The 22,391-nt window shown below is 56.8% G+C and overlaps 1 protein-coding gene and 1 long non-coding RNA gene across 19 annotated transcripts in view; one reads left to right on the forward strand and one right to left on the reverse strand.

The window, feature by feature from the left end:
• Positions 1-2,751: 2,751 nt before the first annotated feature.
• The window catches only part of DTNB (dystrobrevin beta), a 205,684-nt gene continuing 186,044 nt past the window's right edge, over positions 2,752-22,391 (reverse strand). For 12 of the 17 annotated variants that reach the window (XM_075750215.1, XM_075750217.1, XM_075750218.1 and 9 more), the window contains 4 exons: positions 20,002-20,161; positions 12,546-12,635; positions 9,386-9,439; positions 8,495-9,069 (listed from right to left, as the gene is read on the reverse strand). In XM_075750215.1, the coding sequence (XP_075606330.1) occupies positions 8,495-9,069; positions 9,386-9,439; positions 12,546-12,635; positions 20,002-20,161 (879 nt within the window). Of the gene's footprint in view, positions 3,062-4,921; positions 4,958-8,494; positions 9,070-9,385; positions 9,440-12,545; positions 12,636-20,001; positions 20,162-22,391 lie in introns of those variants that run through there. The other 5 variants (XM_075750223.1, XM_075750225.1, XM_075750222.1 and 2 more) reach the window with 2 other exon arrangements.
• On the forward strand, positions 8,686-21,718 carry LOC142601384 (uncharacterized). Of its 2 annotated transcripts, none has more exons than XR_012834968.1 (3): positions 8,686-9,484; positions 18,491-18,608; positions 20,743-21,718. It is a non-coding gene; the product is annotated as an uncharacterized LOC142601384 (long non-coding RNA). The 2 variants fall into 2 exon arrangements; XR_012834967.1 differs by having other exon boundaries at positions 18,494-18,608.

Below are 22,391 nucleotides of genomic sequence, written 5' to 3' on the forward strand. Positions count from 1 at the left end.
TAAGGCCATTATTCCGAGGGCAAGCAAGAGTTCATCAGTTCATCAGTTCATCAAAGTCAACCAGGAGCAAGCGGGGGCCGTGGGTGGTTTTTTCCCCCACGCAATGTCCCAGCACGTCACCGGCAGAGGTGCCTGGCATCCCTGCGGTGGAAGTGGTCCCGGGCAGCCCACCGGGCGCAGGAACCCCGCCACGGCCATGGCGCAGCTCAGACCACAGCACCCATGCCTGTCCGGGTGCTTCCCGGGCCCCGCTGGCCCAGGCCATGCCCCGAGCCCCGCTTCGGGCCCACGCTGCCCACCCCAGTGCCAGGCTGGTGCCCGGGGCAGTGGCGCGGTGAGGGCAGACACCGGGGCAGCCGGACAGCCTGCACCGGCGTGCCAGACGCTGGGCTCCACCAACGGGGTCTGGGGACTGGTGGTGGCCTCTCTAGATGACACCCTTGGGTGACACATCACGACAGCCCACCCGGGGCACGGCCACGCCAGCTGATCGCGCTCTCCATGGCATCACTGCGCACCACGAGGGAAGGCCGGGGGACCCCGCGGCACCGTCCCCGTCAGCCCCGGGTGATGGCGGAGGGAAGCTATCAGCAGCAGGCTGACGAGGACAACCGCAATTAAGTTCAGGCCCTGGTGATTCCACGCACGGGCCCGGCTGGCAGCTCCCTCGCCCTCATCGCTCCCAGCGCCTGGCTGCTCTTGCCGGCTGCAGGGTGCGTGTTACCGGAGCCGTTTTTCCTTTCCTGGACCGCGGCCTTTCCTGGACCCTGTAGACGGGGGGGCACAGGTTCCCCCTGCTCCGGTGGCAGCTTGCTGGGCAAACACTGTCCTCCCGGCATTAGCCAGCGCCACCCTGCAGCCCCGGCCTTGCAATAAAATTGTCTGCTAAACCACTTTGCCGGCTAAAATAAATGGCACCTCGGGCAAAGGAATGTGGCACCATGGATGCGGGGTCACGTTTAACGTACACAGACGAGATCCCGGCTGCGGCTGCACAATGCCCTGTTGAACCCGCCACGTTTTCTGAGCAAAGCCCCGACAGCCCAGCTCCCCGGCTGCCACCGTCCCCGCCACCGGCAGCGCTGGCGGCAAGAGCCCCGGGGGGGTGTCCCCAACAGGAGCGGTGGTGGCTGGTGGCGGCAGGTCCCGGCGGTGTCACCTGCACCTCCTCCAGCCGCGGCCGGACCGCAGGCTCAGCGAGATGCTTGCGGCCGAGGTGGCGGCTGCGGCAGGAGGCTTTGCCTCCCGGCAATCGTGGTGGCAAAAGCGAGAAGGGAAAGTCACAGGGTGAGTAATAACAGGAGAAAAGCAGCAAACGCGACGCTCCCCGGTGATCCAGGCTTCGTGTGTAACACGCTCCCCAACGGAGACGTGTATTCATCCCGTCCCTTCCCTCCCACAGTTTGGGACCGGGCACCTCTCAGGAGGCGACGACTTCCATCCTGCCACCCCACGCACTGCCACGGGCTCCCCCCACCGCCCCGGGCTGCCCCGTGGCGCAGCCCCCGCGCCGGCGCTGCTGCCGGTGCAGACGCCCGGTCACTGGAGGACGCCCGTGGCTCTGCCGCCGGACAGGGGGGCCTTGGCTGGGAACCCCCGGGCTCTCACCCGCACCAGGCGCTGGGACATCCCCCCGGCGCGATGCAAACTGCCCATCCCCCGTGCCGCCGGTCAGCAGGAGGAAGACCCCGATGCCTGCACAGCCGTGATGGCCCGCACCACCCCAGCAGGTCCCCGAGCACGGCCATCGGCAGGACATTCCTGTTTTCGGCGCTCGAACCCGCCTGCAGCTGCGGCCAAAGGCGCCGCGGGTCCCAATTCAGCAAATTCATCCGAAAGCGCAGGGAGACGACCACGAAACCTTCCTGGTCCCCACGGGCGCGCTGTGTTTGGCAGGCTAAAGCTAACACGCCGCACCAGGTTATCATCACTTTCCTTCCCTTCTTGACAGCTCATTCACAATATTTATATTCAGCTAAATCTGTGGCCACCACGTCTGTTTATTTTCTCTCTCCCCGAGGGCTGTAGGTACCCAGCGAGCACTTTCTGCCGAGAACCGAGGCCACGTATCGGTTCAGACAGGAAGAAAAGCTGAGGGCTGGTTTCGGGTTTTATCACTCCTTTCCATTCATCACCCTTGATAAATATTTATAGATGCATTAGGGCACTCAGCTCCTTCCACTAAAAATAACATTCCTAAGCACCAAGGGAAAAAAAAAAAAAGGAATGGAATCGCTAGTGATTGGGACTGACGACAACGTTTTCGAAGCAGCTATGGCAGAAAAGCCGTGGTGAGCTGCCAGCCGCAGACTGCGCGGCTCGGCCGTTTCTCTTCGTTTTAAGCAAAACGGAACTCGGCTCCCCCGAGTGAACGCAGAGATGCCAGTCGGAGCCCAGCAGCGGTCGCCCCTGAATCCCCAAAATTTCTGAACGGTCTGGAGAGACGCGGTGCCAGGACCACCAGTGGCCCGTCCCTGCCGCTGCCGCTCCTTCGGCTGTGCATCCCTGCGCCGTGACGCCTGCTCCCGGGACGACACGCGACATGGCACGCGGCGGCAGCCAGACACCGACAGGCAGCGCAGGATTTTGGGAACTGGGTTTTTTGAAGGCAGCATCCCCTTGGTGCCACGCGTGACGGACCCCGGGAGGCTCCGCACCCGTCCTGCACCGAGGGGCGGGAGTCAAGAGAAATAACCCGCGAGTGACGCGATGACGACACCGTTTGGGAGGAAATAAAAAAGATGCGTACGCTTAACAGGAGCAGGGAGTGTTCGCTTTCCTTTTTTTTTTTTTTTTTTTTTTTTAAACCTCCCATAAGTTGCTGAGTTTGATGGGGCAATGTCTGAATACCGTTAGTAACAGATGGAGGAAAACGGGACATGCAATGACCGCGGAGACGAGTGCCCACGGGCAGAGCCCTCGGGGTGGTTCGGAGGAAGCCGCTGTCGTCAGCAGGTGGTGGAGATCGGTCACAGTTGCACGATGGTGAATGGATCAGCGGAAATGTGCCTCTTCCACGGGACGGGAGACGCCTCTCGGCCGTGAGCGTAGCCCTCCGTGCCTGCGCCGTGGGAAACACACAACGCGCCGTCAGCGCCCGCCGAGAGCAGAAGCTCCGGCCCCTCTGTTCACGGCCCTGCTGAGCTCCTGTGCCGGGACCTCCTGAACCCGCCGGCTGGGGCTCCGCGTCTCCGGGGCCTCGGCAAGCTCCGCGTGCACGGAGCGCCCACCGCCATCTCACCCAGAGCTCCTCACCTCGGGCCCAGGGGAACGGAGGAAACGGCGCTGACACGCTTGACTCTGCAAGCCAAGGGGAGGTTGGTGCTGGGCGCTGTCCCCAGAATCGCCGAGCGCTGGTGACAGAAAGCCCCCGGCGCTGCTGCCCATCCCAGCCCCCTCCATCGTCGGTGGGTGGCCGGAGCCCCCGTCCGGCTTGGCCTGCCCCCCCTCCCCCAAGGTTCAGGAGGACCCATCACAGGTCCTAGCACCACCGACGGGAACGCGAGGACCTGGAGAAGAACCGCCACTGTTTGCAGGACTTTTTTTCGTTCACTGACACGTCTGGTTACATTCTTTCTGGAGGATAAAGAATCCTGAAAGTAGTTCTTTTTCAGCTGCCTCTAATTTAGCGCTCGTCAGCGCCGGCCCTTGGTGCTGCTGGAGGCACGGCTGGGCTTCTCGGGGAACACGGAGCTTCTCATCTCCAGATCAGCGGCTACGGGGTGACCGGGGTCAAAGCCACCCTTTTCTCCAAAGCCATTAGAGCTAAAGGGACGTTAAGAAAAAGCCACAGAGAGCCAGTGTAACAGCTCTCCATTGCTGGCTTCCTCTCTAATGGTATAATTTCACTCCTTCTTGAGTTACCAGATTGTTTCCCAGATGAGGCAGGACTTGAATTTCTAATGTAAAAAACTATCAGAAAAACTCCCCGGCTGCTTTCGGGTTATCTCTATCCGGCCCTAGAATGGCAGGGAGGCAGAAAGGGCAGAGCCCCTTTTTTTTTCTCCTTTGCAAACCACCTTTAGAGGACAACCGGGTTGGTTTTGTCATGCAAAGTTGGGTCCGAGACCCATCGGGACTAATTCATCCGGCCGCTATCACTGCGGGCTGGGTCTGGGCTGTTAAGTGAAAGACAACAGACCTTGTCCCGTCTGCCTTCTGCAGGTAACCGACCTCCCGTGCAAAGGAACAGCTCCTCCTCCTCCTCCTCCTCCTCCTCCTCCTCCTCCTCCTCAGGTTCCTGACCACGCCAGCCCCCGTCCCTTCCCGGCTCATTACGTGCGTGTCCACGCCGCGTCCTTCGGCCAGGAGAAGGCTCCTTCTCCCCCCGGGAAGGGCGAGAGGTGGGCACCGCGGCTACGGCAGATACCCAGGGAGCGCATGGGGAGCGCGGACACCCGATCCGGTGCCTCCCACGAGCGGCTCGGATGGGGAAGATAGGGATCTCGGAGGCATTGTCAGCACGGGGCCGGGGCTCGCTGCCTTCACACCGCCTCATGCTCTCCAGCCACCTGTTTGGATATCCATCTGGTGTGCCTTATTATAACGTACAGCGCGGGCTCTTTGAGGGTAGAGATCGTATTTTTAGTACATCTGGATAGTGTCCATCACAATAGGGTCCTATTTCCTGGCTGAGGCCTCTCGGTATAGAAGCTATACTAATAAAATAGGAGATAACGCGGTTCTCGCTGGAGTTCATGATGTTTTCCCACTGTCTGCAGCAGGAGCAAAATTGGGTCTTAACAAGAAAAAAACTGAACGTCCTTTTGAACGGTTGCGGAGCAATGGGCGGGGGGGACCCTCCTTGTGCGGCGCGGGAGATAAAGGGCAGGAGGTGACAGGGACCTGGTCCTCAGCATTGCAACGGCACCCACAGAGCAGCGCTGCTGGAGAGGGGAAGAAAAAAGACATCCGTCCTTACCTGAACCGCTGCGCAGCCTGCCGTCGTCCCTCTAACCTGCAACACAGGGGAAAGGCGCGTTTAGCAAGGAGGTAACTTTATTTCCCATAAAATGAAAAGATCCACCCGCCCCACCTCTTCTTGCTCTAACGGGAATCTCCTCCGAGGACGGCGAACAGCTTTCCAGGCATCGGGATAAACGGCAAGTCCTGTGAAACAGCAGGCGGCTCGAGACGTGCTCCCGACCCCGCCGAATCCCAGAAATGCCAGCGTCGCCGGGAGCGCCCAGTCCAACCCCCCCAGCGCAGGGCCAGCACCCCAGGCTGCTCCAGTCCAACCCCCCCAGTGCAGGGCCAGCACCCCAGGCTGCTCCAGTCCAACCCCCCCAGCGCAGGGCCAGCACCCCAGGCTGCTCCAGTCCAACCCCCCCAGCGCAGGGCCAGCACCCCAGGCTGCTCCAGTCCAACCCCCCCAGCGCAGGGCCAGCACCCCAGGCTGCTCGGGACCTCGACCCACCGGGTTTTGGGTACCCGCAACTCTGGGCAACCTGTGCAGCGTCTGACCAGCCTTGCGCTAAAGACGTATTTTTTACGTTTAAACGGAATCTGCCTGGGCCCATCGGCCCTTGCCTTTCCTCTGGGCGCCGCTGAGAAGACTCTGGCTCAGTTTTCTTTACTCTTTTCCATCAGTGATTTATACACGTTGATGTGATCCCAGCTCTTTCAGCCTCTCCTCGTGTGACAGGCCCTTCGATGCCTTAATCGTTGCCATCGCTGGACTCTCTCCAGTCTGTCCGTGTCCCTCGTGGACTGGGGAGCCCGGCACTGGGCCCAGCACTCCCGGGGTGGGCTCACCAGCGCTGAGCAGAGGGGCAGGATCATCCCCTCCCTCGGCCGGCAACGCTTTGCCTAAAGCAGCCCAGGACACCGCTCGTGTTCGCCGCACAGGGGCACGTTGCTGGCTCATGGTCAACTCAGTGTCCACCAGGACCCCCAGGTTCTTCCCTGCAAAGCCGCGTGCTGGTGGCCTCCAGCCTGTCCTGGTGCCTGGGGTTGTTCCCAGGATTTTTTTCCTTGACAGAAGAAGGACATGGAGCTGTTGGAACCAGGCCAGAGGAGGCCACGGAGATGCTGCGAGGGCTGGAGCACCTCTGCTCTGGAGACCTCAGGCTGAGAGAGTTGGGCTGGTTCAGCCTGGAGAAGAGAAGGCTGCGGGGAGACCTTGGAGCCCCTTCCAGTCCCTGCAGGGGCTCCAGGAAAGCTGGAGAGGGGCTGGTGCCAAGGGCAGGGAGGGACAGGCCAAGGGGAATGGCCTGAAGCTGCAGGAGGGGAGATGGAGATGGGATGGGAGGCAGCAATCCTTCCCTGGGAGGGTGCTGAGGCCCTGGCCCAGGGTGCCCAGAGAAGCTGTGGCTGCCCCTGGCTCCCTGGCAGTGGTCAAGGCCAGGTTGGATGGGGCTTTGGGCAACCTGGGCTAGTGGAGGGTGTCCCTGCCCATGGCAGGGGTGGCACTGGGTGGGCTGTGGGGTCCCTGCCCACCCAAACCCATTGGGGGTTCTGGGATTCTGTGACTTTGTGCTTCTCCCTCTGGATGGCAGCACGACCTCTGGGGTATCGGCCGCTCCTCCCAGTTCAGTGTCATCTGCAAACTGCCGGGGATGGACTCTGTCCTGCCCTCCAAGAACAGATGGCTGCACGGACTCCAGTTTTGATCAGCATGGGCAGGTGTGTTACAAATTGGATATTTTTGTCTAACAAATTTTATGTGGCTGCAAACCACGCGCTTCCTTCCAGCAGTTTGAGAGAGCAGATGGCGGCACTTTTGTCCCTTTTCTAGTGGTTCGGGGGTTATAAAGTCCAAATGGCCAACGCACGAAGGGACCAGCTGATGGAGAGTCTCGTTTCAGGTGGTGCTGTCATGGGTCCACCATGGTCACCAACAGGAACACGCCGTCTTGGAGAGGGGCAGCAGGACCACGGCAAACGGCGACTGCAGGACGCCCGAGCGGGCATCTGAGCTGCAGTAACGTCTGGCACGTGTGTAACGTATGGACAAGTAACGCCAGGTTTCAAGAAGGGGTAACACAAAGAGCGGCTGAGGCTGGCCGCACCGCCCTGGGGCGACGTCTGACGCGACGGCACGGACGTGGCTTTGCCAGCTCCCGACTGTGCTCTTCCGTGCTGGGAAAGCCATGCAGACATCTTCTCTGGAGATGCCACTTCATTTGTAGTCCTAACCACAAAAGACGCAGCCAACTCGGAGTCTTCCTGAATGATTTCATCCTGCTAAAGCCGTACCACGCCGCTGCTGCATCAAGTGCAGGAACGTAAGCTTCTCCCGCGGGGAAGCGAGTTCTGAGGTTGATTAATGGGGACGCAGAGAAATATGAAATAACTTTGTGAAGAAACTTGTGAGGAAGCCCAAGGGCGATGCTGTCCCTAGGAAACGCACGGCAGCAGCATCCCTGCGTCTCCCTTGTCTACGCCGCTGTGGAAGCCGGGGAATACATGAGCTACGAGTAATTTTAATTCCTGTCCGTGCAGGATGGGAAGAAGTAACGGGCTGAGGCTGCAGGCAGGGAGAGCTTTGCCGAGGCGGGGATGCACGCAGCGTCCCCGTGCAAAAGGGCAGTCGGGGCCGGTGGAGCTCGGTGCGGGTACGGGGTCCGTCAGACGTGCCGCAGCGTCCTGGCTGCGGGTGCCCACGCGGGGCAGAGGGCAGGTGCTTTCCTAACACCCGCCCAAACCCCAGAGCCGGACTCGCCGTCACCACGCCTGCTCTGGGGCCTGGAGGAGCCCCGGCAGTGTGCACGCTCCGCAGCAGGACCGCAGCTTAGGTATCGGTCGGTCCTTGGGTTTTCTGCCAGATTTTTATCTCACTAACTCTGTGACATTAAGAAATCACTTACTCTCTGGCAGAGATTATATTTACATTCCACACGAAGGCTTTTGGACCAAGTTCTGCTTTTGGTTACACGTCTCCGTGTCCCCCCCCCCCGACTCCGATGCTGCTGCAATGAGTAACAGAGCTGAATGTGTCTTACTACATCTCCGCTACTATACATCACATTTCAGCTCTTCAGAAATCCCCCTTTCCCTATTTCCCATGCAAGACACAATGTACATTTGGTAAAAAGCAGACGGGTCATCTGCTAAGCATCTAAACTATTTAACTGGAGAGGAATGTTCTAGGGCAAAGAGGGTCCTGTGATTTAGAGCCAGTGCAGTTCTGCCTTGAAAACTCCCGTTTTAGCTGAAATCAATCTCGCTGCACTTTTTCCTACAAACTTCTAATGTCTAATAGTGATGCACTTCATCACGCAAACTTACAACATTTAATGGTGATGGACACGCCATCAGGACGCAGAGCGTTTCCAAACACCCGAACGCTTTGCAGAACTCGCTGGACAGGCAAACTCGGGCAGAGGAGCTCTTGCGGTGAGAAACGCGAGCCCGGTCCCTTCGGCTCAGCCAGAAGGAAAATGTGCGTACAACAGAAAAAGGATGAAAAGTTCCAGTTTGTTGATGCTGAAATTAGGTTTGGCTCAAGTGAGACAAATGCTCGGGCCGATTCAAACCTGTCCAAGTCCGCTTCTCACGCTTCGGCGTAGAACGCAGAAAGCAAAAGCCAGGAGCCCCCGAGCGAGGTCCCTGCCCCGGGGAGGGTCCGGGAGCTGCTTGTTTGTTTGCCCGCGGAGCGCGGCAGGAGGAGCGGATCTCCTGCAGGCCCCTCCAACTCAACCGTACGCCGCACGGTTGTTCGCGAGCCTCGGGGCCGCGCTCCATGCCCGCGATGATCACGTCCAGCCCCGGAAATAACGCTGCTAGCGCGTGGCGCGGAGCTGCTGGCACCGCGGCCAGACGTGGTCCGGGCAGGGTCAGTGTCCAGCCCTGCGCGCCGGGGGCCGCAGAGATGAGAGCGCCCTGTGAAACCCTGCTCGGCCACGGCACTGCCCACGGCGGTTACCATCGGCACAGCAATTCCGAACGTTTGTCCAGCCAAGGACACCGGAGGCAGCGGCTCGGCAGGTGACGGTCCCACCGCCCAGGAACGTCGCTGGGAACCAGCCCACGCTGTGCGTTCTTTCTGACATTCATCTGAACTGGATTTCTCGCGGCACTCAAAGCGACTCCTCCTCCTCTTACACATCCCAGAGATCCGCGCGTGACCTTTGCCGAAAGAAAAACGTTCTCGAGAGCTGAATACGCATGCTGAAGAAACCCTGGCCATGACGGCATCTCGAGCCGTGGCAGCCGATGGAGCGAGCAACCTGGCAGCACGGCGATGACGGGGCGGGCAGCTAAACCTGTGCCGTGTCTGCAGGTGCTGCGCCAGCAGCGGCAGCACCGTGGGCTGCTTCCACCCGGAGCCATCCGCGCCCAGAACTCTCGCCGGCGGCTCCAAACGGAGCCGGCAAACCGAGCTCCGGCAGAGGAGCGGGTCCGAAACGCTCCACAGCTCAGAGAACGGAGTTTGTCCTCTTACCTCGGTCCTTCCCGTTCTGCATTTTTTCTGTTTCTTCGTCATCTTCTTCCTCTGCTTCAAAAAAAAAAGAAAAAAAGAAAGCAGATGTGAGCCAAGGCGGTGAGAGAAGGTTTCTGCAGGAGGGAGAACTGGGTAGGGGCACGGAGGGGACGGGTGCTCGGGGCCCCCAGGGCAGCTGGACGGAAGCCATGGTGGCACGGTGCCCGCTCACCGCCGGCCGCAGAACCGTCCCCGCTCCATCCTGCTCGGACGGGTAGGGGCTGGGGAAGGGCCGCAGTCCCTCGGGCACTGCACGGAGCAGAGAACGGCACAGTGTCCGCAGCGGGAAGGGGCCCCGGCTTTTGGGCTGAGGTCAAGCCTAAGGAGGAAACACGGAAATGGTTCCTGGCGAGGCGAAAGCCTCGGAGGGTCCCTCCTGGCGTGGCAGCGTTTGCCCACGCACGGTGTCCCGTGAGAACCAGTGGGGCAAAGCCACGTAACCGGTGACCGGCTGCGCCCCCAACGCCCGGCGCTCGTTCTACGTCCGAGAGCTGGCGGTTCGTTAAATTTAACTCTGGTGAAGTTGAAGAGCATTTCTGGCCGGGCTCGTATTTACATAGCAGGGAGCGGGAGCAGAAGGTCGTGTTGTTCTGCAGGAGGTGGCCCCTATCGCTGTGCGCGACCGCGCAGTGAGACCCGTGCCCACGGGCAGCGGTCGTTACGGGCAGCAGTCGTTACGGGCAGCGATACCCAGCTCTGCCCGCCCCCAGCCCGCTGAGAGCAAAGGGAGGGGGAGACCCCCCCCTCAGGAACGGCACCGTTTGCAAACCCCGAAGCGTTTTGAGCTGATCCGATCAAAGGGGACCTTCCGAGCGCTCGCCCTCTGTGCTGCTCTGACAGCGGGGCCGATGAGACGCCGGAGTCACACAACCTCTGCCCGCTCAGCGCCGGTTGCCGACGAGTCCTCGGCGTCACCGCAGAGGAGATGACTGACGAAACCAAACGCGTGTTTGATAACGAGAGATGGGACCTGGAGCTCAGCGGCCGCTGCGGGTCCTGAATGCGCCTCCGGGTCGGCAGCATGGCGGGCCAGACACGGCACGCCCGGGCGCTGGGCATCGGCACCGTGCGCGGTTTGAGCCCGGTTGGAGTAAAACTGGTGTCGGTGCTCCCCAGGCGCAGGAGAAGGGGGACGGTCAGCGCGTCTCTGGACGCCCACCCGGGCAGGGGTGACCCTCAGCGGCGCTTCCTTCCCACGGGAATCCGTTCCCCGAGCTGGTGCGAAGGTATGGAGGCACACGGAGGCGTGGGTGGTGCACGCACCGTGTCTCACAAAAGGCTGCAAACACAATGCCAGCAGCTATATCGGGCGAGCCCGGGGCTGGAGGAGGTGTCTGTTCTCACAGCTTACCTCCGGGACAATGTGTGTTAAACCCACCGACTCTCATCAGCTGAGGATAACTCATGCCCTTCCTAATTTACACAAACGAAATGATTTCAGATACTCGCAAGGGAGCCTTCTTTAGTATCTGCGTATCCTCACGTAGGAGACGGTAATTAATTCCATTTTCGCTCCCCGGTGAAGCATCGCTGCTTTGCAGACTCCCCGGCAAGCCCGAAGGGGCTGTTGGTAGCCCTCACCCGGCTGCTGGCACGTGCCACGGTCCGGGGGCTCTCGGAGGAGGGCAGGATTGCCGCGAGCCCCGCCGACGGGGCGGCTCTGCCACCCGGCCAGACCCTGAGCTCGGCCACAGCGCTGCGATGGCGCTCTTCTGTTAAAAGCAAAAAAATAAATTACTGCAGACATCTGTTTTGGGCAGAGGGCTTGTTCACCGGGTTTCAGCCCGGAGGGAACCGAGCTGTGCGTCTCCAGTGTGGTGATTTATGGAAGAAACGCGGGGCCCTTCCCTGCAATGGCACCAGAGATGCTGCTGTCATACATGAAAGACTTTATTAACTCACAGCTGCCTTTGCAGCCAAGACACGGGGCTTAGGCTGGGGGAATTTACTGCTTAGCAGTAAAATATCAACCCGGTTTATAACTGCGACTTCTCCATGAAGGGCAGTGGGAACAAAAAGCCTAACTGGTTTTAACGTGGAGCTTGATAAGTTTATGGGGGGATTATATGATGCAACTACCGGATACAGCAAAGGGGCTGGGGGAGGCGCGAAACGGAAACCGTGAGGTTCAGTCTGAATGCAGAATGCTGTACTTCTTTCTCAAAAGAGAAGGCAGCCCACAAGCAAGCTGCTGAAACCCTAAATGATCGCATGCTCCATCGCCAACCAAGCTCGAGAGCCGCGGGGTGCGTCCCTGGGTGGCCGGAGCCGCTCCGGTCCCATCGGGGTGTTTACCTCCACCGGCACAGTGAAAAGGCACAAAGGGAATAATTATCTTTTTTCCACATCGCTGTTTAATCCTTTGTTGCAACTGGCAACGCGTACACTCACTACACCATTGTGGTTACGGCATCTGACGGGGATTCACCGCAGAGGAGTCTCATCTGCGCTCAAGGATCACCCTCACTGAGCCAGAGTTTGGGGAAAATCACTCAAAAACCCGCTCCGGCTCTGACGTCCCGCGGTGGGGCTGGGAAGTGGCACTTGAGGCCAGCGCGTGGTGCGGGACAGGCGCGCGGGGCTCTGGAGCGGCTGCTCGGCGCCGTTACATCAATGCGTGCCGCAGCGCGGGAGCTGGACCTGACGCCGCTTCAGGAACCGCCACCGGTGCGGTTGGCCAGGGCTGTGTCCGCAGAGCGCTGCCTTAGCCATCAGCGGCAAAATCACGGGAAAGCCTGTTCAGAGGGTACCTGGAGTTCTCAGCGACGTCAGCTATAAAAATTATGTTTTCATTTTATCACTGAAAAAAATGAACACGTAATCTTGCCGTGCGCTTTAAGTAGTTTTTATAAAAAGTAAACCTAAAGACAACTCTCCAACTTGTGGCTTCAAGCTCTCCTTTTTCTGCTGCGCAGACGCGCCACTCCGCCAGAGTCAGAGAACGGCGTGACCTCAACTCCCCGTTCCCTGCTCACCCTGCAACACTTGGGGAAGGAGGAGGTAGAGGAGGGGAGAACAGAGGAGTGAAGCTGGGCCTGGGCAAAAAGAGGTGGGGTGGGGAGAAGGTGTTTTAGGTTTTGCCTTTGATTCCCACCATCCTGCTCTTCAGGTTAACTCTTACCTGAGTGAAGCTCCTTCACCAGCGACGACATGGTGTTGGTGATGGAATCGGCCGCTACCAGTAGGTCGTTGCGGAGGTTCCTCCTCGTACCTGGGAGCAGAGCAGAGACACAAACGGCGGAATCGCACGTGCCACGCCGCCAGCGCCCAACCTCCTCGTGCCACGCTGCTCAGCCCTGCATCCCCCGCCAGCGGGGTCCCCCCTCGGGACAGAGCTGGGACGCCCAGCGGAGCGCAGGGCCCCATCAAAGCGCCTTGGTTAGCGCCATGGTGAGCTGCTCGGCACCAGCCCAGTTCTGCCCGGCTGCCTGCCCGGCTGTTTGGGTCCTTAGCTATCGCGCTGCTCTCCCCCTTGACAAGGACAGCTCGTACGGCAGCTCCAGGGCAAGTGCTGCTCCCCGTACCATGGGAGTCGGTGCTGGGTGCTGGGTGCTGGCCGTGGCGCGGCTCGTCCATGCTCTTTGTGCAGAGTCGTCATCGCTGCCGGCTCCTCTGACACAACCGATATAGCTGAGGTTTGAGGGGAACACGGGATGAGTTCTTGTCCCCCTGCGGAGCTCCCCTCGGGCATCGCTGCAGGAAGCACTGCTCCTCCTCTTCGGCGTGCCCCGTGCCCGGGGACACGGCACCCTGCCGTCACCCCCGGTCACACCGACCTGCACGCTTCCAGCCCGGACACTCGGCCGGTTTGAGCCTCTGCCCGAGGGACCCGCGCGCCCCGTCACCAACCCGAACATCCGCCTGGGCTCTGCAGGAAGGAGCGGGAGCAGCGAGGGGCCACCGTCTGCAGAGCCACCCCCACACGGGCTGCTGCCCGTCCGAGAGCTGAGCGAGGGCAGGAGGAGCTGCCGCGCCTCGGGGATGATGCTTGCTGCCTCTTGCTGACGCTGGGAAGACAACGATCTTCTTCGCCATCTACTCTGGTTCGCCGTGCCGGTCCCTCCGGCGGAGCCAGCCACATTCTCGTGGCAGAGCGTCCTGCCGACCGCAGCCCAGTTTTGCAGCACCCCAGCCCCGCAGACGTGACCCCCCTGTCCCCGCCGAGCCCCTTTCCCTCTGGCACCTTTCTGTGCTGCGCTGCTTCGGTTCTATTGGAGGCTTTGATGGTGCGGGGCGACGTTTGCTGCCCTGGCAGCTGGTCTGTAGCCAGTTTCTCAGGTTTTGGAGCCGACAGCCCCGAGCTGAAGCTTTGCTGGGAGCAGGTCCCCGGGAGGGTTCACTCCCCCACCTCCGCCGTCCCGTGCTGTAACTGCACGCAGAAAGGGACTTTGGGCAGCCCGTGATCCCAAGAGGCACCAGATGTCCGCACCGACGCAGCCTCCAGGAGCCCTGCTTTGATGCCGAGCGTCTGACAGTGCTCTAAGATCTCGACGTTTGGGATCCCGTCCTGCCATGTACTCCGGCGAGGGCATGAAGACAACACATGTGGAATCGCCGGAGACATCTGATGTGACATTTTGCAGCTGTACTGAACTGCAGCAACGACAACTGTACATTACACGTTTACTTTCGTTTGAAGTCGGGCGCCTCTTTCATCCCAGCCGTGCTGCTTTAATCTCCCTAATGCCGTGCTGGTTTCTGCTCCATCCTCGGCTGGGGTGCATCCAGAGTGCCCGCTCCTATGTTTTCCATATGGATTTTAGTGCTGTTTGAGCCCTGCCAGAGCACGCTACCGAGCTGACCTGCTTTCCATCAGCATCCTTCTCCTCCGGGTTAGGTTGCCCACTGACCAGCACCGCTCCCGAGGCAGCAGCAAGGCGCTGGGTGTTCCTGCGTGTGCACAATGTGCAATTCTCAGGGAAAAAAATGCAGATTGTGGCCAACGAGCCCGGGACCTGTGACGTAGGGGACCCCTCTGCTCCTCCTGCACCACGGAGGTTAACGTCATCCGGGTCTCCAGACGTCCCGGGTCCTGTCACTGCACAGGACAGCGCAGCACGGCCACCCCTGCCCGGTGCTACTTTGGGGAGTGAAGGTCGTAAAGTTCTAGCCCGTGTCTCCTGTGGGGCAGATGAATAACGGTAACGAGCTCGTCCGGACATCTACGTGCAGAAGCCAGCCGAAGCCCTCCTGGCTGGAGGCATTCCATTATGTTAGTATGTGAAAACACAGAAATTTTATCCTGTTTCCTGTGTTCTCCACTTGCCTTGAATTTGTCTGATTAATATGAAATAGCACTAATTGTGCTGATTGCCTTGCTGGAAGGATCATTCCAGGAAACGTACTACAGCGTCTGTTGGCCATTTTTCTCTTCCGCGGGTCGTTCTGGTAGCTGAGCAAGCCATCCCTGTGGCCATCACGAGAGGAGCTCTCACCTTTCTGTGGGCAGCGATGGCTCGTCTGCATCTGGAAAACCCTGAGCGACTGTCTCCTTCTCTTTCAAGATGATGAACAGCAGCATGAGTTTTCTAACTAGACGGTGGCCTCTCTATCTATTTCAGCCAGAATACCACCACTGCGTTTTATTCTAATACTGTGTGACTCTGTTCTCCCTCTGGCCAAGCGGAGGATCAAGAGATCATCTCCGGAGAAAGCTTATCTAATCTTAAGACTATATGATCGAGATCACTGGGATTCAGTTCTTTAAAGGTTTCCCTCTCTCAACCTTCCTGTGCTGACGGGGAAGCTCGCAGAAGACTTGTGCCCTGGGAGGAAGGACGAGACGTCGACATTCCTGCCCGCTCCGAGGTCACGGCAGCGAGAGGTGGAACAGCATCGAGATCTTCGCTCCCCTTTCCTCCTCTCTCCCACCATGACATTTGATAAGGATCTGGTGGATATGCAAAAGTTAGCAAAACTAATTTAAATGTTTTTGTTCCCCCCCCGCTCCCCAAACCATAAGGTACGGGTACTGCGGGCGTTGCCTATGGATTTGTCGCTCCCGGGCAGTCACCACCACCGCCGGCACCAAGCTGCTGGGATGCGGCTGCCGCACAAGTCCTTAGCCCAGCCCCGAATAGTTTTGTCCAACACCTGGTCCATCGTAACATCTATCTGAGATGCTGTCAGGTGTGAAAAACCTAGAAAAACCAAGATTTCACTTTGGGCAATATCAACAGGTCCTGACGAAGACCAGCCCCTTGTGAAGCAGTCATTCAGGTAAAAGGCATGAACGAGCCCTTGATTAATTACATCAGCTTCTGCCGGGGCCAGGAGTTTGAGGAAGGCGGCTCTGATGGTTGTAAACCATGCAGAGAGAGGTTTGCTGTGTCATGGCTTTTGCCTGTGTCTCCAAAGAAAAAACCAGATGGGTAGACAGCAAATTTGGATGCCAAAGCAGTGCTGTAAAATGAAAAAAAAAACCAAGTAGGACAGTTAATGTACTACTATAATCACGCGCTCCTTCCTCCTAGCAGCAGAAAGGAGATCATTTCATCTCTTTGTGCTTTCCTAATTAAAAAAGGAAAGGGGAAAACGATGAACCAGATACAGCAGATTTTCCCAGTAACCGGCAGGACTCTTGCGCTGCTGTTCCACTTTCCACAGCCCGGAAAAAGAAAGCCAATCTGCAAAGGGGGGAAGGAGAGGCAGCTGCCAAAGAAATCAGTTGAGAGCTCTCGGCTGTACCATCAAACTTGTTGTAGAGATGAAGAGGAGGCGACTGGACCACCCACAGCAACAGATGGAGTGTTGTGCCTCTGGTATTTGGCATCCTGCCTCCCTGGAAATGCCTGCTTCTGCTGTCGTTTCTGGAAGTGTTTAGAGAGATGAGGAGCTTGTTCCTACCGATGGGATCGGAAAAAGGCAGATCCTTCTCACAGATGAGTTGTAGATACTCGGTGTTTTCAGGCGGACGTCCTCCATCACCTGGCCTGTTCACCGGCTGAAGTTCTGGAGAACAAGTAACAGCCTTTCCCTCTGTCGAATACGCTGGGGGCTGAGGGCTTGCAGTCCTGGCTGCAGCACTCCAGGCATTAAATGCCAGTTAGAAGCATTCACCGATACTTCCTGCTCCTCCGCTCCCATTTTGCAGCCTCTTTCCTCACCTTCTTCTGGCAGCAGCGCATTTAGGCGAGGAAGATCATTCCAGAAGGATATATCCCATGAGCAGCTGATGAACGCAAATTGTTATTTAAAGTCTGTTTGGTTTCGAGATACATCATCAGTTCTGGGAAGTTTATTTTGGTGTTTACTTTGTTTTGAAAAAGAGACTGTCCATCTGACAAAGGTATTTGACGCTAATATTCATGATCTTCCCTACGCAGAATGAGAAAACACCACCTCCGCTTCTGGATTCCACGTGATACAACTCGTCATCTTTTGAAGAAATGAGCAACTTCACCTCTGGAACAAGTCGAGGGCTCTCGTGTGCTGCGAAGGACCAACGCACAAGAGAGGCTGGAGCACCCCGGCCCTGCGGCTCTGGGATTTCCCACGGGTACCAAGTGGTCTGTAGGAAGAGTCGCTGCCTGTCGTTGCCTGTGCATTAGGGAGAGGTGGATTTTCTGTCCTTCTTTCTTTGATTGTCAATAAGAGGACTAAGAAATACGAGTGGATGTCCATCTCCAGAAACGTGGAGCATGTTCAGAAACAAGCTCTGTGTCTGCCAAGGTACCCGGGCAGACCAGGTCCTGCTGCTGTTTTTCTCACAGCTCTACATCCCAGGATTCTTCTGGAGTACTAAAGATAAAGACTTCTGGACCAAAACGGGCAAAAGAGAAGGAGAGAGCGCATAAACCCCGAGTGACACCACTCCTGAGAAATACAGGGTACGGGCACCCGGTCCTACTGGGAATGGCTTCCTTCACCACGAGCAGAGCTGAAGAGGTAGGACTGAGGAATAACTCCTTTCCCCTGCTCTGCAGTGAGATGGTCCCTGAAGGTAAAAAATATTTGCCAAGTTTCTTGACATCAGCCTGACAGTCATGTCTTTGCTTGCTGCCTTCCAAGGTCGCCAGGTAGTCAAAGCTCTTTGGTGTTTGAGGAGGAGGCGGTGGTCTGCATTGGGCTAAACAAGTTTCCATTTCTTCTGGTTGCCTTCAAATTTTGGAGCCCTTCTTGAGCCGACAATGGCTTTGACATGGAAAAGTTTGACTTCTTTGAAACGCGTGACAGTAAAACTTTTTTTTTTTTAAAAAGCAACAGCAGCTAAGTATAAACTCACACTACCTACAGAAGTTGGGGAATAAAAATATGTGTGTCAACTGCTGCCCTGATTTTCTACAAAGCGCGATAAGCTGTATTACTTGCAATCGGATGGCTTACCCATTTGATCCAACCATGCTGATTTTACCGAAGAACCGGAGGACAAGGTGGACAGTGAGGAATACAGCTGAAACTACCTGACAGTCCAGTGCTTCTCATGGCTACTTAGGGAGCAGTCAGCAGCAATGAGTTTAGGCCAGAAAGTGATATTTTTTACAAATGCTGAGGGGAGTAACATGTAGAAAAGGTGCAAAAGAAGGAGCTCTGACTAGTGCAGCAAGAAGAAGTTCATTGTCCTGTGTGTCCTGCTGCTTCTTTGTTATGGTCTTCTCCTCTTCTCCTCCCCCTCTTTTCTCTTCTCTTCTCTTCTCTTCTCTTCTCTTCTCTTCTCTTCTCTTCTCTTCTCTTCTCTTCTCTTCTCTTCTCTTCTCTTCTCTTCTCTTCTCTTCTCTTCTCTTCTCTTCTCTTCTCTTCTCTTCTCTTCTCTCTTCTCTTCTCTTCTCTTCTCTTCTCTTCTCTTCTCTTCTCTTCTCTTCTCTTCTCTTCTCTTCTCTTCTCTTCTCTTCTCTTCCTCTTCTCTTCTCTTCTCTTCTCTTCTCTTCTCTTCTCTTCTCTTCTCTTCTCTTCTCTTCTCTTCTCTTTTCTCTTCTCTTCTCTTCTCTTCTCTTCCTCTCCTCTCCTCTCCTCTCCTCTCCTCTCCTCTCCTCTCCTCTCCTCTCCTCTCCTCTCCTCTCCTCTCCTCTCCTCTCCTCTCCTCTCCTCCATCCATTTCTCACATTTAGCACTTTTTCTTCTCCCCAGCAGATCGACTGAGCCCTTCTGCAGATGTGCACGGCCACCAACCGCTCTGTTAGAACAGCCTTCACTAAGTTCTGCTGCAAAATTTTAGCTTCCTTTCTGTCTCATAACCAGCAGAGAGGTGAGTAACTGTTAGATAAATATTTTGGGTAAGAGGACTGCTTGCTTTCCTGCTTTTGGTCATTAAACTGCTTTTTTCCTCCAATTTTCTTTTCCTTCCAATTTTCCTCTTGCAAATCATAGCACAGTTCAACCACCAGAATTGTAAACACGACCAGTTTTTAAAATCATAGAATCGCAGAATCATAGAATCACAGAATCACAGGATGTCCTGAGTTGGATCATTGAGTCCAACTCCTGGCTCCACACAGGACCAGCCGAATCAGAGCATATGACTGAGAGCGTTGTCCAAGCACTTCTTGAACTCAGTCAAGCTCGGTGCTGTGACCACTTCCCTGGGGAGCCTGTTCCAGTGCCCGACCACCCTCTCGGTGAAGAACCTTTTCCTGACATGCAACCTAAACCTCCCCCGTCGCAGCTTCATTCCGTTCCCTTGGGTTCTATCACTGGTCACCAGAGGGAGGAGATCAGCGGCTGCCCCTTCGCTCTCCCTCATGGCGTCCCCTCTAGACCTTTCGCCATCTTTGTTGCCCTCTTTTGGACACTCTCCAATAGTTTTATGTCCTTTTTGTACTGTGGTGCCCAAAACTGCACGCAGTACTCGAGGTGAAGCTGCACCAGCGCGGTGTAGAGTGGGACAATCACTTCCCTAGACCAGCTAGCAATGCTGTGCTTGATGCACCCCAGGATATGGTTGGCCTTCCTGGCAGCCTGGGCACGCTGCTGGTTCATGTTCAACTTGTTGTCGGCCAAGATGCCCAAGTCCCTTTCAGCATGGCTGCTCTCCAGCGTCTCATCACCCAGTCTGTATGTATAGCCAGGGTTGCCCCTTCCCAGGCGCAGAATCCGGCACTTGCCCTTGTTAAACCTCATGCAGTTGGTGATTGCCCAGATCTGAACTGAATGCTTAATTGTTAAATTACTTGTGGGCATAACTTTCTGGGATGGAAGATCCCTTCCTTGGAGGGAAGATCATGATCACAGAAATCATTTCATTAAGTTGTAAAGATTAAAAATGTGCCCCCGATCTCTTTGGTCTAGAGCACAGGAAAGGGGTTCACAATTACTGGTGAGTTATGCTTCTGTTGTACATCGAATCCCAGAACCCCCGACTGGTTTGGGTGGGCAGGGACCTCCCAGCCCACCCAGTGCCACCCCTGCCATGGGCAGGGACACCCTCCACTAGCCCAGGTTGCCCAAAGCCCCATCCAACCTGGCCTTGACCACTGCCAGGGAGCCAGGGGCAGCCACAGCTTCTCTGGGCACCCTGGGCCAGGGCCTCAGCACCCTCCCAGGGAAGGATTTCTTCCTTCTGTCTAGCCTAAACCTCCCCTCTTTTCCGTGAAGATGGCAGGACTAACCCCAGATGTGGTTCTGCTCAGTGTGATACTCACCTTGTGTGAAAGCTTCCTGCACATCTCCCCCGACACCTGCAAGCGAGTCCTGCGGGACGTGAGTTGGGGTAGAGCCGGCGGAGGTGGATCTGACGGGCATGGGCATGGGGCGGCCGGCTCCGTGGGTGGGCGAGGAGTGTGCCGAGCCTGCTGCTTGCGCCTGCACGGGAGACACGAGACACAGTTTCCAAATTTTTTACTTTTTTTTTTTTTTGGGTCAATGTCTAAAAATAATACTGGGGAAAAAAAAAGCATAAGGAAAGACGCTTCACCAAAACACTCTCAATTTGAGTAATACGTGATGCATGATCGGTAGATGTCGTGGGAGGACCCCGCGGTGGTGGCGCAGCGCATCACGCGTCGGGTACCCAAGGTTGGGCTGCACGTGGTGCTCTCAGCTGCGCTGCCTCTGGCGCAGGATCTGACCTACGGCTTCCGTACCATACGTTTACCGTGCCACCGGCCAGACGCCAACCTGGACAAACCCCGGGGGGCACGGGGCGACCTCCCTGGCCCTGGGCTCCCATCAGCCGCTTGGCACCTGCCCGTCCTTCCCGCAGGACGCCATGAGGAGACCCCCGCAGCTCCGCGGTGCCACCGAGGCTCTGCTGAAGGTCCATCCCCTTCTCTCATTTATTTTTACAAATTTCATATGGTTTTATATATTTTATGTATTTCTATTCATTACTAAAATAGTGATTTTTTTTTACATTTTTTAATTTATTTTACATTCTCTTCCAGCCAAACCCACCCCATCTCTGTCGCGCCACTCCAAGAGCCTCACGAGCAGCTTCTGCATCGTGGGTGCCGGTGCCTTGCTAGAGAAAACTTCTGGAGCTGCCCTACGGCTCTCCACGGACGGCGAGTGATGGTCCCAAGGGTCATTTAGGTACCACCTATGGACTCAAAGTCTGCCAAATTTCATAGCGAATCACAAACAAATAAAAAATAATTTTTACTCTGTGGTTTGAAGGCTCAGAGAAAACTGTTTTAATATTCACTCAGGCAAAACTCCCGCTGGCTTCAAAGACGATGTTGACTGGCAAAGCGTCCGGAGCACAACGGAGGTTAGGCACTGGAGCGATGAGCAGGGAAAGGAGAGGCACCGACGAACGTGCGCGGGGCGGATAAATCGAGGAGACTACGGACACGCGCTTATTGGCTCCGTGTTTTTAAAAAAATCATCTCACTTCAGTACTCGGCACACGGTGCCAGCAGCAGAGTGAGCAAGGCGGTGTTCATCACGCGATGCACCTCGCCGTGTCTGAGGACGTCTGCAGGGAGCCCGGCTGCTCAGGGCAGGGGGGCTGCACGGCCCGGCCGGGCCCCTCGTCCTCGGGAGCTGCTCGCTCCCCCGCGTCCATGCTCACCGCCCGGGAGCAAAGACGTCACCCTTCCCCGGAGCATCGGCCATTATTTACGAGTGCTTTGAATGGGCACAGGGCTACTTCATTGTTGATAATCTGGTTATTCTCTGCAGCCACTCGTGCCTTTCGACAGCCTCTGAACCCTCTGGCTCAATTACAGAGTTATTAGTGATCGGTTCGGTCTGGCTTTGCCAGCAAGGGTTTATGGTCTGCGACTGTATATATATATCTAAGCACGGTCCCTGTGCTGCCCTTGATTAAAGGAAAGCTACTTATAAATAATTACACACTGAGGGCATTAAAACCGTACAACCCCTCCGAGCAAATACCTGGTTTGTTTGTGCCATTTGCTTTGTCGTCTTTTTTTAAGCCTGTTCGTTTGCTCCCTTTGACGTGTATCAGTTACCGGGGCAACCCGGCCAGCACAGCGGTGATGCTGCACGGTGACACTGCCGGCACCCCGTGCAACGGTGACACCGCCGGCACCCCGCGCAGCCGGTCCTCGCGCTGCCGCAGGGCGCAGCATCCGCGGCCGACACGTTTCAGCCAGGTCACATCAAGCGCTGCCCTGCTGCAAGGTGCTGCTCCCCCCGGAGCACCCAGGACCGGGATGCTGCTCGGGACCGCGTGGGGACGGCTGCAGCTCCCAGCTAGTGCCTGTCTCCCCGCCAGCCCAAAGTTGACATTCTTATTAATATGGAAACCCGGTCATATGTAAAATCGTCATTTTGAAACTGTGTTAATAATAGGGGGATTTAAAGAAGTGAGTAAAATATTCTTGTGACACGGGTGTCTGCAGGGGAGAGGGCTGCAGGAGGGAAATGGCATCTTTCGAAGGCAAAAGCATTAGAAAATGCACATGCCGCACCAGCAACTTCACTTCCCTGCACCGAAACCTCTAATAAAACCTTAAAAAAAAGACCTGAAAATGCACAGAAACAGGCAGGAGTGACTGAATTTGCATAAATTCGTGGCAAAAGATGCATGCCCACCGCTCAGTGCTCCCAGTCCGGCACGTGGGAC

Source organism: Balearica regulorum, chromosome 3, assembly GCF_011004875.1.
Source record: "Balearica regulorum gibbericeps isolate bBalReg1 chromosome 3, bBalReg1.pri, whole genome shotgun sequence".
Classification (NCBI taxonomy): domain Eukaryota; kingdom Metazoa; phylum Chordata; class Aves; order Gruiformes; family Gruidae; genus Balearica; species Balearica regulorum.